The sequence below is a fragment of the Orycteropus afer genome, unplaced genomic scaffold (genome assembly GCF_000298275.1).
Source record: "Orycteropus afer afer isolate SDZICR_OR568_19922 unplaced genomic scaffold, OryAfe1.0 scaffold00142, whole genome shotgun sequence".
Classification (NCBI taxonomy): domain Eukaryota; kingdom Metazoa; phylum Chordata; class Mammalia; order Tubulidentata; family Orycteropodidae; genus Orycteropus; species Orycteropus afer.
In genome coordinates this window covers 4,108,503-4,124,390 of record NW_006921729.1, presented here as the reverse complement: position 1 = coordinate 4,124,390, position 15,888 = coordinate 4,108,503, and the positions used below count along the sequence as shown (strand labels likewise).

The 15,888-nt window shown below is 37.4% G+C and overlaps 1 protein-coding gene across 1 annotated transcript in view; it reads left to right on the top strand.

Moving 5' to 3' along the window:
- Window positions 1-15,888, top strand: part of SCN11A (sodium voltage-gated channel alpha subunit 11) — a 141,026-nt gene that overhangs the window by 71,815 nt on the left and 53,323 nt on the right. The window contains exon 15 of the mRNA XM_007945722.2: window positions 7,347-7,778. Within this exon, the coding sequence (XP_007943913.2) occupies window positions 7,347-7,778 (432 nt within the window). The remainder of the gene's footprint in view (window positions 1-7,346; window positions 7,779-15,888) is intronic.

Genomic DNA, 15,888 nt, shown 5'->3' with positions numbered 1-15,888 from the left:
AAAAAAAAAAAAAAAAAGAAATCAGATGTCTTATTGCAGTGGGCAAATCTGCTGCAAAAGACCTCTTTAAAGTGTTAAGGAGCAAAGATGTAACTTTTTGAAGACTAAGGCATGTCTGGCCCAAGTCGTGGTATTTTCAATTGCCTTATATGCATGTGAAAGCTGGACGATGAATAAGGAAGAGCAAAGAATTTATGCATTTGAATTGTGATGTTGGCAAGGAATATTGAATATACCATGGACTTCCAGAAGAATGAACACATCTATCTTGGAGGATGTACAGCGAGAATGTGTCTTACAAATGAGGATGGTGAGACTTCATCTCTTGTACTGTGGACATGTTAACAGGATGGACCCTGGAGAAGGACATTCTGCTTGGTAGAGGGTCAATGAAAAAAAGGAAGACCTCAACTAGATAGACTGACAAAATGGCATAACAGTGGGCTCAAACATGCTTAGGACTGTGAGGATGGTGCAGGAGAGGCAGTTTTTCATTCTGTGTACATAGGGTCGCTGTGAGTTGGAACTGACTTGACACCTAACAAGAACAAAAGTTATATTGAAGTCCTAACCCACAGTACTAGACCATATAGAATCATTAGTAACGTTTATGATCATTTTTTAAAAATTAATTAATTTTGTGTGTGTGTGTTCTTTGGGTGCAAATTTACAAAGCAAGCTTCTTTTACATTCAACAATTCATGCACGTCTGATTTCATGCCCTTGATTATCATCCCCAACCATAAAAAAACTCCTCCCCTCTCCTCCCTAGTGACCACCCACTCCCTGTGCGCTTCTTATCTATGCATTCCTGTCTGTCCAGCTTTCCCTCTATGTGAGTGCTACCCCTCTGGTGTCTCATCCAAGGAGTGCATCTCCCTAGAGTAGGTGGGTGCATCGACCTGGGGTAGGTGTTATTCATGTAGGTCTTTTTACTGTTGGGCTAAGAGCCAATCCATGTAAGTGAGTCCATTTCTAGGCCCAAAAGGTAACCTGGAGCCATAGTCTTGGGGGTTCCACCAGTCTGTTCCTGACCAGTAATTCTGATCATTTACGTGTTTTTAAATTTTGTTCCACATTTTTCCTCCCACTTTATCTAGCATCTCCAAATTTGATCCCTTTCCAAGCAGTTGGCATTGGTAGCCAGGCACCATCTAGTTCTTCTAGTCTCTGGGTCGTGGAGGCCAAGGTCCTCGTGGTCCATCTTTGGACTAATTGTTTCCAGATGACTTTGATTTTCTTCACTCTTCTTTGCTCCAGGCAAGCGGAGACCAATACTTGGATCTTTGGCCACTTGAAAGCTTTTAAAACCCCAGTTGCTACACATCAAAGTAGGTTGTAGAACAAAATTTTTGTGTACTATGTGTGCCAAATGAGCATGTCCCCTGAAACCATGGTCCTGAGCCCACAGGCCCAGTGATTCTCTCACAAAGTGTTTGGTTGTCTCTCAGAAGTTACTCCACCCTGTCTTCTGTTGCTTCTGTAACGCATGCGGCTAATTTTGTAGCACAAGTGCATACATAAGATTATCTTCAGCCAAATCTATCCTTGGTCTAGAGTGTATTCCTGTTCTCCTACCCTCACCTGATCTTCTCACCTGTCTATGCATTAATCTGTAATGTGGTGTTTGGTGTTAGCAATACTGCAGTGTTGTGCATGTAGTAGTATTTGCCTCTGTTGTCTATATCTTTTGTGTACATTCCAGTGTCTTTCCTTTCCTCAGTGTCACCATGCTGGTCACATATTCTTTCCAGACCATTCCTGCCCTCAGCCAAGTCAACATGTGACTCCCAAATAGTCCAAAATTTTCCCTCCCCTTCACTCCCATTCCCAGTAACCAACAAAGTGAATTTCATTCCCTAAATAAGCCTTTCTTTGACTTTCTACAATAATGGTCTCATACAATAGTTGTGCTTCTGTGATTGACTTATTTCACTCAGCATAATGTCCTCTAAATTCATCCATGTTGTGAGATGGTTCATGTTTTCTTCATTATTCTTTAATATTGCGTAATATTCCATTGTGTGAATGTACCATAGTTTGGTTATTTAATCATCCGTTGATGGGCATTCAGGTTGTTTCCATCTCTTTGCTATAGTGAATTGTGCTGTGATGAGCACAGGTGTTCATATATCTGTTTGTGTTCTGTCTCTCACCTCTTTAGAATATATTCCTAGTAATGAAATTGCTGAATTAAATGATATTTCTATTTTCAGTTTTTTAAGGAAACGCCATACCATTTTCCACAATGGTTGTACTATCAGTGTGTCAGAGTTCCAGTCTCTCCACAGCCTCACCAGCATTTGTTATTTTCTGTCTTGTTGAACTTTGTATTATTGCTGGGATGAGGTGATATCTCAATGTTGTTTTGATTTGCATCTCTCTAATGGCTAATGGCACTCCTCGGAAGGAAGGTTGGGCAATCCTACTTCCGTAGTGATACTGCCTCGGAAACCCAAGGAGGGGTCGCTATGAGTCAGGTTTGACTCGACGGCACATAACAACAACAACAACAATGGCTAATGATTGCGAGCATTTCCTGTTGGGTTTGTTGGCCACCTGTGTATCTTCTTTTGTGAGGTGTCTGTTTATGTCCTTTGCCCATTTTTGAATTGGATTGTCTTTTTGGCATTGAGGTGTTGAGGTTTTCTATAAATTTTGGAGAAAAGTCCCTTGTCGGATACGTCATAGGCAAATATTTTTTTCCCAATCTGTAGGTTCTCTTTTTAACCCTTTTGCAGAAGTCTCTAGATGCACATAAAAATTTAATTTTTAAAAGGTCCCAGTCATCTAGTTTCTCTTCCTCTGCCTGTGCATTTTGGGTTATGCTTAATAGTCTATTTATGCCATAATTTAGGGCCCCTAGATTTACCCGTTTTATCTTTGATGAGCTTTATAGTTTTGTATTTTACATTTAAATCTTTGATCCAACTTGAGTTCGTTTTTGTGTATGGGGTGAGGTATGGGTCTTGTTTCATTTTTCTACTAGTGGATATCCAATTTTGCCAGCACTGTTTGTTAAAGAGGCTATCTCTTCCCCATTTAATGGGTTTTGGGCCTTTGTCAAAGATCATTGTCCATAGATGGATGGGTCTATTTCTGAGTTTTTAGTTCTGTTCCATTGGTCTATCTTTTTTTCATTGTACCAATACCACACTGTTTTGACTACTGTGGCTGTATAGTAGGTTTTGAGGTCTGCAAGTGTGAGACCTCCCCATAGTTACCTCTTCCCTGTGTCCTTTTCTCCCATGCACTTCTGCTCCCCAGCTGTCTCCCTGTGCATACACAGCCCTTCTATTCTCCCATGACCATCAACATTTTTTTAAGGACACAGAAAAACCAATCACTAATTTTATATGGAAAGGAAGTGGGAGGGGAGCTGTTGTATTGTGGGAAGTTGCAGTCAGTGTCATGAGAAAAAAATGTATGTGAGCTGCTCTATGAAAAATGAATTTGCTCTGTAAACTTTCATCCAAATCACGATAATTTTTTTTGAATGTTGATGGAATCTGAATCAGGATTGCATTAAATGTGTAGATTGCTTTGGGTAGTATGGACATTTTCACAATGTTTGGTCTTTCTATCCAGGAACAAGGCATGTTCTTCCATTTATGTAGATATCTTGTAGTTTCTTGTAGTAGTGTTTTGTAGTTTTCTTTGTATAGGTCTTTTGTGTCTCTGGTAAGATTTATTCCTAAGTATTTTGTCATTTTGGTAGGTATTGTGATGGCATTGTTTTCCTTATTTCCTTTTCAGAGGCTTCTTTGTTGATGTAGAGAAATCCAATTGATTTTTGTACGTTGACCTTGTATCCTGCCACTTTGCTGTACCTTTCTAGTCTAGTAAATTTTTTACTGAGTCTCTTGGGTTTTCTATGTATACTATCATGTCATCTGTGAATAGAGATAGTTTTACTTCTTATTTGCCGATTTGGATGCCTTTTATTTCTCTTTCTTGCCTTATTTCCCTGACCTAGGACTTCCAGTACAATGTTGAATAGGAGTGGTGGTAGAGGGCATCCTTTTCTGGTTCCCATTTGCAAGAGGAGTCTTTCTCCATTAACAATAATGTTGGCTGTTGGTTTTGCACATACGCCCTTTATTATGTTGAGGATTTTCTCTTCTATCCCTATTTTTCTGAGAGTTTTGAACAGGAATGGGTGTTGGATTTTATCAAATGCCTTTTCTGTGTTGATTAATATGATAATATAATTCTTTTCTTTTGCTTTGTTTATGTGGTGGATTACATTGATTGTTTTTCTGATATCAAAGCATCCTTGCATACCTGGTATGAATCCCAATTGGTCATGATGTGTTATGTTTTTGATATGTTGTTGGATTTTATTGGCTGAGATTTTGTTGAAGATTTTTAGGTCTATGTTCATGAAAGATATAGGTCTGTAGTTTTCCTTTTTAGTGGTGTCTTTCCCTCATTTTGGTATCAGTGTTATGCTTGCTTCATAAAATGAATTTGAGAGTATTCCATCATTTTCTATGTTCTGGAATAGTTTGAATAGTATAGATGTCAACTCTTCCCTGAACGTTTGGTAGAATTCTCCAGTGAAGCCATCTGGGCCAGGACTTTTTTGTGTGGGGAGTTTTTTATGACCTGCTCAATTTCTTCTTTTCTTATGGTTCTGTTCAAGTATTCTATCTCCAACTGGGATAGTTTAGGTAGGTCTTGTGTTTCTGAAAACTTGTCTATCTGTTTTAGTTTCTCAAATCTGTTGGAGTACAGCTCTTCATAATATTCTCATATTATCTTTTTTATTTCAGTTGGTTCTGTTGTGATGTGACTCTTTTCATTTATTATTCATGTTATTTGCATCCTCTTTCTTTTCCTTAGTTAAATTTGTCAGTGGTTTGTTGATTTTGTTACTCTTTTCAAAGAACCAGCTTTTTGTTTTGTTGATTTTCTCTATTTTTTTTTTGTTTGTTTTGTTTTCTGTTTCATTTATTTCTGCTCTGATTTTATTATTTTCTTACTTCTGGATATTGTAGGTTTCTTTTGTTTCTCTTTTTCTAATTGTTCAAGTTGTTGAATTAAAGCGTTGATTTTGATTCTTTCCTCTTTTTTGATGTGTGTATTGTTGTTGTCAATTGACCTCTGAGTACTGCTTTCACTGTGTCCCAAAGGTTTTGGTAAATTATATCTTCATTCTTGTTTGTTTCTAGGAATTTTTCATTTTCGCCTTTTATTTCTTCTATTACTCAGTAGTTTTTGAGCAGTGTATTATTCAGTTTCCACATATTTGATTTTTTTTCCTTGGTCTTCTTATTATTGATTTCTAATTTTATAGCGTTGTGATCCTAGAAGATGCTTTTTACTATTTCAATGTTATTTAATTTATTGAGGTTTGTTTTGTTTCCTAACCTATGTTCTATTCTGGAGAATGATCCATGTGCACTGGAGAAGAATGTGTATTGTTCTTTTGTTGGGTGGAGTGCTCTGTATATGTCTATGAGGTCAAGCTAATTGATTGTATTGTTGAGTTCTTCTGTATCTTTGTTAAGTTTTTTTTTGTAGTTGTTGTGTCTCTTCTTGAAAGTGGTGTGTTAAAGTCTCCTCCTATTACTTCAGAGTTGTCTATTTTTCTATTTATGATCACTTTGAATTATAGAATAATACTTAGTAGTGTTTATTATAAATTTTGGGAGCTCTGGTAGCATAGTGCCTAAGGCACTAGACTGGTGGTTCAAACCCACGAGCAACGCCTCGGAAGGAAGATGGGGCAATCTACTTCTGTAGTGATACTGCCTTGGCAACCCAAGGAGGGGTCGCTATGAGTCGAGTCCGACTCGATGGCACATAACAACAACAACAACATTATAAATTTTAATCATAGAATATGTGATATAGTTTAAATAGCTTAAATGTAATACTTCTTAGATTATATAATTCTAACAATAAATTATTTCATAAAATCTTTCTGCACTGAATTGCATTATTAACCCACTTCCATGGAGTCGATTCAGACTCATAGTGACCCTATAAGACAGAGTGCAAGTGCCCTATAGGGTTTCCAAGGCTGTAAATCTTTATAAAAGCCTACTGTTTCATCTTTCATCAGTGGAGTGGCTAGTGGCTTCCAACTGCCAACCTTTTGGTTAGCTGTCAAATGCTTTAACTACAGTGCCACTAGAACTCATTATTAGTTACAACATTATTAGTAATTGAATAGAACCTTTTTTATTTTCTCCTTTTCCTTTAATTACTTCTTCATTCTCAAAAAAGTTTTTGATATAGATCCATAAATACTAATTACTATAATATAGTAGCTAAAACAACAGAAAATTTGTCATATCAACAACAATAAAAACACCATAGCAACAAAAACAACAATGCCTGCTTGTAGCATGTGCTTAGGAAACCTAGTGATTCAAAGCTTTACTGTAATTGGATATTAATGACAGCTCTGACCAGAGCATATTTGAAGGTTCAGAAAATAAATTAGCATAGAGTTTCAGCCTTGTAGCTATATTGATACATGTAAGCTTGACTTATGAAAAATGCTTTTGTTATTACTAACTACAAGAATATTTTTATAAAAATAATAAATTCCTGCTGAAACACTGCACAAAAATTTTGTAAACAGTCATTTTAGTGTCTCTCCTGAGAGTGTCACTGATGCAGTGTACACCACCCCACCACCACCACCACCACCACCACCATCACCACCACCTCCAGCTATGCCACTGAAACAAACATATTTTAAGAAGGATGATAAATTGAAGAGTGTGGATGTGTAAGCAAAAGACACAAGTGAGAAGCTGTTGGGATAATCTGAATTTAAAGTGATATGTGATTCAATAGAGGAGTTGTAGATTTGGTCCAAACCCCTCTGCTTATCCTCAATACCTTACAGAGGTTAGGGCATCAGGATATAAAGAGCCTATACAAAGCATATCATCTCTCAAGTTGTGCAAACAGGAGAGGAATACACAGTGGTCTTAGATATCAGATTTATATCCCTGTGGAAAAATTTGAGCAAAAATTGAAGCTCATGATCTTCACTGTTCCTCAGGAAGCATACACTTTTGATTCTGCCATATGCCACCCTCTTCCATCTTCCCCTGGCCAGAGTCTACACATATACATTGCTTATATGTAGATAAGCTGGATTTGGCTATTTGTACCATTTTCCTTTTATATTATCTTGCTGTCTCTATTTCTTCCTCAATCTTCTCTGTTTTTACTTATTTTATAGATGAACTTCCATGGGAGACAGAGGACATAGAACTGTCATTTGGTTCTGTTTTGACTCTTGGGGAAAAGTTGTTCTGGACATCTATTATATCCTTTCTTTTCCTAAATTTTCCATTCTCCTTGTTCCCACCCTGTTCCAGGTGCTCAACCTCTTCATTGCCTTGCTGCTCAATTCCTTCAGCAATGAGGAGAGAGATGGAAACTTGGAAGGAGGGGCCAAGAAAACCAAAGTCCAGTTGGCCCTGAATCGGTTCCGCTGGGCTTTTTGTTTTGTGATACATAATCTTAGGCATTTATGTTGCAAGTTGTGCAGGAGGCAAAGCTTATCAAAACAAAAAGAGATTACAGGAGGCCCTTCTTCCCAGAGCAAAGACATCATTCTTCTGGTCACGGAGATGAAAAGGGGCCCAGAGACCCTGAAGGAATTTGGTGCACTGACCTCTGCACCAAAAGCCGTGGGCGATGGGTACAAGCGGACTAGGTTGGCTCCACTTGCAGAGGAAGAATATGACATTGAATTCCCTGATGAAGATATTGCACAGACTGTCACACAACCTGTGTCTGGAAAACAGGTAGGAATATACCCATAGAGACTTAGAGGTCATACAAAGCTGGAGTTACCATAGGATGCTGATTGCCTGCCCTGTTCTGAGCACTATAGGGCTAAGGGGGTGGATATATAAAAGTGACAGTTTCCCCTCGATACTCATGTGCACATTTTCCAAGCATGGTCCTGCACATGTGGCACAGACAAGAGGTGTCAGAGGAGCTCAGAGTGGGGCAAGATCAAAGTGGGTTGAGGCAACAGGGGTAGTAAATGCTTTTGGTTGAGCCCTAAAAGACATATATAGCTTTTGGATTGGCTAAAAGGTAAGGAAAGGAAGTGTGGCAAGTGAAGGGAACCCAGGTGCTTTCCAATTGACTCCAACTCATGATGACTGCAAGTATGTCAGAGCAGAGCTGTGCTCCACAGGGTTTTCAATGGCTGAGTCTTTGTAAGTAGATCACCAGACCTTTCTTCTGCTGTGCTGATAGTGGATTCAAACCATCAACCTTTTGGATAGTAACTGAATGCAAACTGTGCTACTCAGAAGTGAAGGGAATAGCATGTAAAAAAAGAGATAGTAGCAAGAATAAACTCAGTCTCTACAAGGACTTGTTGGGGGTTTTGAGTGGGGGGCAGTGGGAAATGAAGGCTGTCAGGGTGATGGACCCCCTAAATATATGACTGGGGACCCAGGACTTGGTCCTTCATGTAGGCAAGAGCTATTGGTGTATGCTTGAGCAGAGCAGTGCAGTGATAAGTAATTATTTACTTGCCAAAGATAGTTGTCCTTTTTAAAACATGTTTTTGTTTTGTTATAATTTTAAGTAGAGACAAGCATAGGAAACTCCCATAAACTTTTCACTCTGATTCACTACTTGTTAATATCATCTATTGCTCCCTTTGTGTTCCTCTATAAACTTCTCTAATATTTCCTCATGGATAGATTCAGGTTATGCATTTTTGGCAGAGACACCACAAAGGTGATGTGTATCCTTCCCAGTGCATCATATGAGGAGGCACTGACATTCAGTTGTTCCACGGTGGTTGTGTTAATTGACTTTGATCTCTGGTTACGGCGCTGTCTGCCAGGTTTCTTCACTGTAAAGTTACTATTTTTGCTTTTATAATTAATGAGTATATTGTAGGGAGATACTGTTTCTCATCACACTTTCACCCACTAATTTTAACATCTATTGATGATTTTTGCCTAAAGTTATACCACAGTGGTTGTCAAAGGTGATTTTCTAAATTCTATCATTTCATCCACATTCATTACTTGGAATCCTACTATAATGTAAAATTTATGTGCACTGACAGGTACCCATTTTAAGGGTACGATTTGATGAGTTTTGACATGTAAGCCACATCCCTATTAAAAATACAAAAGATTTCCATCATCCCTTCCCAGCCTGCTCCAAGGGCAAGCACTTTTTAAAATTTTTGCCATAGATTTTGCCTTTTGAAAGATTTCATATGAACGGAATAATATATTGTGTACTATTTTATAGCTAGCCTCTGTTGCTCACTTAGTATCTGTGAGATTAATCCATAATGGTTTGTTCTTTTTATTGCTGAGTAATATTCCATTAAATGACTATAGCACAATTTGTTTATTGATTCCCCTGTGAATAGATTGTATTGGGTATTTGGTTATTATGAGTAAACTTGCTATGAACATTCTTTGTACAAGACTTTCTAGGGGACATATGTTTTCATCTCTCTTGGGTAAATATCTAGGAGTTGAATGTCTGGGTTCTAGAGTAGGTATGTGTTTAACATTTTTTTAAAAAAATGAATAGTTTTCCAAAGTTGTTAAACCATTTTACACTTTATTACATTTTACACTAGCAATGTATGGGAGTTCTGATTGCTCCACATCTTTACCAGTGATTGGTGGTGTCATTTTGGGGGGGGAAGAGAAGTAAATTGTAGCCTTTCTAGGGAGTGTTTAGTGGTATCTCATTGTAGTTTTAATGTACATGTCCCTAATCACTAATGATGTTCACCTTTTTTCATTTGCTTATTGGACATTCACATAGCTGTCTTTGTGAAGTGTCTATTCATGGTTTTTTTTGTTTTGTTTTGTTGCCTATTGTTTAAGTTGAATTGTCTTTTAATTATTACAAGTCCTTTGTTCAATATGTATATTGAAAATATTTTCTTCCAGTCTGTGGCTTGACTATTCACTTTTTTAAAGATGTCTTTTGAGGAACAGAAGTTTTTCATTTGAATTTTCATGAAATATAACTTATCAACATTTCATTTTATGGTTATTACTTTCTGTGCCCTCTAAGAACTCTGCCTATACCCAGATGGCAAAGATATCACTTTATCATTCCTTCTGGAAGTTTTATAGCTTTAGCTCTTACAGTTAGGGGTATGACTTACCTCATATTACTATTTTTCAAAACACTTGATCATTTTCTGCTGGCCTCCTCTTTTTTGTATATTGCCTTCCCTTCATCCAAGTTGATATGTGTCTACCCCTAGTTAGTGGTTTTATCCTCCCTTCTCCTCCCACCCCTGGTAACCATCAAAAAAGTATTTCTTTTTGGGTGAAAACTTATCTTGGCTTTTTACGGTAGTGGTCTCATACAATATTTGGCCATTTGTGATTGACTAATTTCACTCAGCGTAATATATTCCAGGTTTATCCATGTTATGTCATATTAATTTTTGTGTATGATGCAAAGTAGGGAACAAAGTTCATTCTTTTTTATTGTTGTGTGTGTGTGTGTGTATACATATATATATATAGTATTTGCAGTTATTTTTAAAGTCAATTTTATTGTGGTATAATTTACATACAACAAAAAGCATCAATTTTAAGAGTACAATTCAATTTGAAAAATGAATACACCCATATAATCACCACCACCATCTAGATAGAGTATATTTCCATCACCTCCCAAAACTACCCTTGCACACCTTCCTATCCAATAACCTCCCCCAGACACAGCACCAGGCAACCATGGCTCTACTTTCTGTTACTATAGATTAGATTTGCCTTTTCCAGAGCTTCTTTCAAGTGAAATTTTATGTTGTGTGTTCTTTTGTACTAAGCTTCTTTTGCACAGCCTAATTATTTTGAGATTCATACATGTTGTTGCATATATGAACATTCATATATAAATAAATTTTTTGTGTGAACATATATTTCTATTTCTCTTGGGTAAATACTTAGGAATTTGAGTGTTGGCTTGTATGGTAACTTTGTATTTAACTTTATATGAAGTTGTCCAACTGTTTTCCAAAGTATTTATAACATATTGCATTCCCTCCAGCAATGTATGAAAGTTCCAGTTGCTCCACATCCTTGGCAAAGCTTAGTGTTTTCAGCTTTTTAATTTTAACCATTTGAGTGGGTGTGTAGTGGCATCATTGTGGTTTCCATTTTAATTTCACTGATAAATAATGATGTGCACATCTTGTACATGCGCCTCTTGACCATTCATCTATTTTCATTGGTGAAGTGTCTACTGTCTATTTTTATTGAGGGATTTGTCTTCTTATTCAGTTGGAAGAGTTCATTACCTATTCTGAATACAAGACCTTTGTCTGATATGTGTATCATACATGTTTTCTACCACTCTATAGCTTGCCTTTTTTATTTTCTTCGTGGTGTCTTTCAATGAACAGAATTTTTTTAAAAAATGAAATATAATTGATCAAAATTCCTCCTACAATTCATCCTTTAGTTTCCATCTTAAGAAATCTTTGTATACCCCAAAGGCATAAAGATTTTCTCTATGTTTTATTTTTGAATTTTATAGCTTTAACTCTCAGGTTCAAATCCATAAGTCATTTCAGTTTAATTTTTGTATATGATGTGACTTGGCAGTTCAAATCCCCTAGCCACTCCATGGAAGGAATACCAGGCAATCTAGTTCTGTAAAGATTTACCACCTTGGAAACCCAATGGTCTCTATGAGTCGGAATCAACTTGATAGCAGTGAGTTTGGTTTTTGGTTTGATATATATCAAGTGATTCCAGGACCATATAATGAAGAGACTTTTCTTTTCCCAGTGAATTAACTTGGTATTTGTCAAAAATCAATTGGCCACATATGTCTAGATCTAGTTCTAGATTTTTAAATTATGTTTCATGAATCTGCACTTCTCTGTATCTTTAAATCAAAATGTTTTGCAATTGTAGGTCCTTTGCATTTACTTATACATTTTTAAATCAGTTTGTCAAATTTTCACAAAAAAATTCTGTATGATCTCACTTATATAAAATATCTAGAGTAGACAAATATATGAGACTGAAGTTTATTAGTGGTTACTAGAGATAGAAAAAGGAGCACTTGTGGCACAGTACCTAAGGCATTTGACTGCTAACCAGAAGGTTGGCAGTTCAAATCCACCATCCTCTCTGGGAAGGAAGATGGGGCAATCTACTTCCGTAAAGATTTACTGCCTCAGAAACCCAATGGGAATCACTATGAATCAGAATTGACTCTATGGCAATGAGTTTGGTTTAAGAGCTTCTGGTAGGGATGATGGAAAAATTTGGAAATGAATAGCAGTAACAGTTGCACAACATGATGAATGTAATCAATGTCACTAAATTGTACATGTAAGAAATGTTGAAATGACAAATGTTTTATTATATACATACTTAATACCATTTGAAAAAAGATGGCTAGGATTTTGGTTGGGATTTCATTGTATATACGGATCATTTTATAAGTAATGGACATCTTAAAATATAGAGTCTTCTGATTCATGGGATGAATATTTATTTAGATCTTCTTTCATTTCTCTTAGGCAATTCTTTGTAGTTTTCAGTGTACAAGTCTTGACATATTTGGTTCAATCTTTCCCTAAATAGTATTTTATGTTGTTGTGTTACTTTTAAATATCAACTCCAGACTATTATTAGAATATAGAAATGCAATTAATTCACTGCCCTCGAGTCGATCCGACTCATAGCAACCCCTCCTTGGGTTTCCGAGGCAGTATCACTGTGGAAGCAGATTGCCCAATCTTCTTTCTGAGGAGTGGCTGGTGGGTTTGATCCGCCAGCCTTCTGATTAGCAGTCAAATGCCTTAGGCACTATGCCATCAGAGCTTCCAAATATATATATTTCTTAGGATTTTCTGTGTATACAGTCATTTCATCTATGACTAAACATGGTTTTACTTCTTTTCAATCTGTATTCTTTTTCTGTTGCGTTATTATACTGGTTAGGGTCTATAACATTGAGTAAAAGTGGTGAGAATGGATATCTTGACTTGCTTCTGATCTTAGGTAAAAATCACGAAATCTTTCACCATTAAGATCTTAGTTGAAGAAGTTCCCTTTATTCCTAGTTTGCTGAGTTTTTTTTTTTTTTTTATTATTATTATTATGACTGTATATTATATTTTCTGAAATAAACTTCCTGCCTCTATTGGGTTGAATGTATGGATTTTTATTTACTTTTATGTTAAATCCCTTTTTCATTCTTTGGATTATTTCTACTTTGTTATGGTATATTATCCTTTTACATATATTTGTATTCAACTTGCTAATATATTTTTAAAATAATATTTTATTGTGTTTTTGGTGAAAGTTACACAGCAAATTAGGTTTCCATTTAACAATTACTACACAATTAGTTCAGTGACGTTGGTTACATTTTTTTATGGTGTGGCACCTTTCTTATTATTTCTGTTTTGGTGCTCTGTTTCCAGTAATCTAGTTTCCCTGCCACATTGCCCTCTCATCTTTGCTTTAGATGAAATGCTGACTGTTTGATCTCATACAGATGACTTTTTTTAAAGAAGCACAGTATTCATGGGTGATAATGTTTATTTTATGAGTCAGTCTGTTATTTAGTTAAAAGATGACCTCATGTAATATTTTTGTCTCAAGGTTTTAAAGAGTATCTCAGGGCAGTAGTCTCTGGGAGTCCCCCAGTCTCAGCTGGCCCAGTAAGTCTGGACTTTTTAAGAATTTTCTTTAAGAATTTGAGTTTTCTTCCTAATCATAAGCAGACCCCAGTGAGGATTGCTATGAGTCAGAATCGACTTGATAGCAGTGGTTTGGGTTTGGTTTTGGTTTTTAACAGGCTACAATTCAGGATCAAGAATGCTCGGGATCCAGTTCTTTGATCCGGACAGTATCCCCTCAGCTGTGCCCAAAGGCAGGTCTCCCTGTGGCCCTCAGCCCCTTGGCCTTGCCTCTGCACTGCCCAGGCAAGTGTTATAAAGCTCTTTTAGCTCTGCTGATAAATGCTTAAAGGCACTCCGCTCTGCAGCTAAGCCTCAGCCCCAAGACACTCAGCTTTCTGTTCTGTGGGCCAGGAATCCCAGTGCTCTGTCTCATACCAGTTTCCTGGGTCTGCTGCCTCTGCTGCCACTGTTTTTCTGCCACTGCTTCTCACCATCTCTGGTGTCATGGCTCCCTGTCTCCTGAATTGAGGAGGTTCAGGGTAGAGTCAGTCCAAAGGATACACTCTGCTCCTGCCTCTTCTTTCTTGATGGTAGTGAGATGCCATCTGGGATGTCTCATTGTAAGGCTAGAAAGATGGCAAAACTAACCAATGCCCACATTAGGATTCTATGCATGTTATTTGCATGGTCCTACCCCCACAAATTGATAAGCACCTTATTTACAATATCAACAAGCTACTCAATCAACTTGGTGGGCCTCAAGCACCTCACATTTGCATAGTCACGCCCAGGCATCTGGTGGGAGTCACAAGGACCATGGCAAGAAGGGCCATACCGAACAATTCACTGCACTGCAACCATCTTCTTGGCCAAGCATGCCTGGAATGGAAGTTCTATCAAACTGGGCTTGGGGTTGGGGAAGGAAAGAACAGATCATGGCTCAAGTGTCACACAGACTCTTGCTGTTTTTATTGAACTTTAGTAGATTTTCTTGAATGAATGTTTCTTCATTTTTTGTATCTCCTTATGACAATTTCCAGAGACTTTAAATGATTGCTTTTGGTTTTTCATCATTTTTACCACTTATGCTTATGTCTTTGGTGAGGGGATCAACAAAATTCCCTACACTACCATTCAAGAAGAGGAATTCTATAAATCAATAAATCCTACAACTCATTAATTTTAAAAGATACTTTCAGATCACTATATTACTTTCATTTTTTCCTTGGATTAATTTCCCTTGTTAATTTTTTAGAGCTACTTATTTTATGTTTGTTTCTATGTATATTTGTTATTTCTTTTTTTCTTTATTTTTGTGATTTGGGTAAATTTTTTTTTATAGTGATTTGGGTGAAGATTTACAGCAAATTCACTTTCCATACAGCAGTTCACATACACTTTGTCTCATGACATTGACCACACATTACCATAATGCAAGAGTTTCCCTCCCACCTCCTCCCCATAGTTACCTCTTCCCAGTGTCCATCCCTCCATGGGCTCCTGCCCCTTGAGCTGTCTCCCTATGCATAAGCAGTCCTTCTTTCTTCCATGATTGTTCTCTCCAAGGAGTGTATCTACTTGAAGTAAAAGTTCAACTCATATGCCTGTCTTTTGTTTGGCTGGAAACCACAGGTGTGGGTTCAATTCCAGACCCGAAAGGCAGCTAGGGGCCATAGTCTCAGTGGTTCCAACAGGCTCTATCAGACCAGCAAACCTAGTCTCCCCCTTTTTTTCCTCCAAATGATTTTGAGTTTTGTTCCACATTGTTCTCCCTCTCTATCAAGGATCTCCTACATAGATCCCTTTCGAAGTGGATGACACTGGTAGTTCTTCTGGTCTCATAGTCATATAGTTCTTCTGGTCTCATAGTTCTTCACCATCTAGTTCTTCTGGTCTCATAGACATATAGGCTAGAGATAAGATGGTGTACCAGTCGCTAGGATTAATTGTTTCCATGAATTTTGGTTTTCTTCATTCTTCTTTGCTCTGGACAAGGAGAGATCCATTGTTGCATTTAGATGGCAGCTTGCTAGCTTTTAAGATCCCAGTAGCTACTCGCCAAAGTAGGAGGTGGAAAAATGTTTTGTATAGTATGTTATGACAATTGAGCTTGATGTCCCCTGAGACTATGGTCCCAAGCTTGCATGTTCAACTGCTCGGTCCCTCTGGGTAGCTGGCTGTGACCAAGCAGTGACCACAACCTTGCCCCTTGTCAGCTCTACTATACACCTGGGAATTCTGATCATTCACATAAA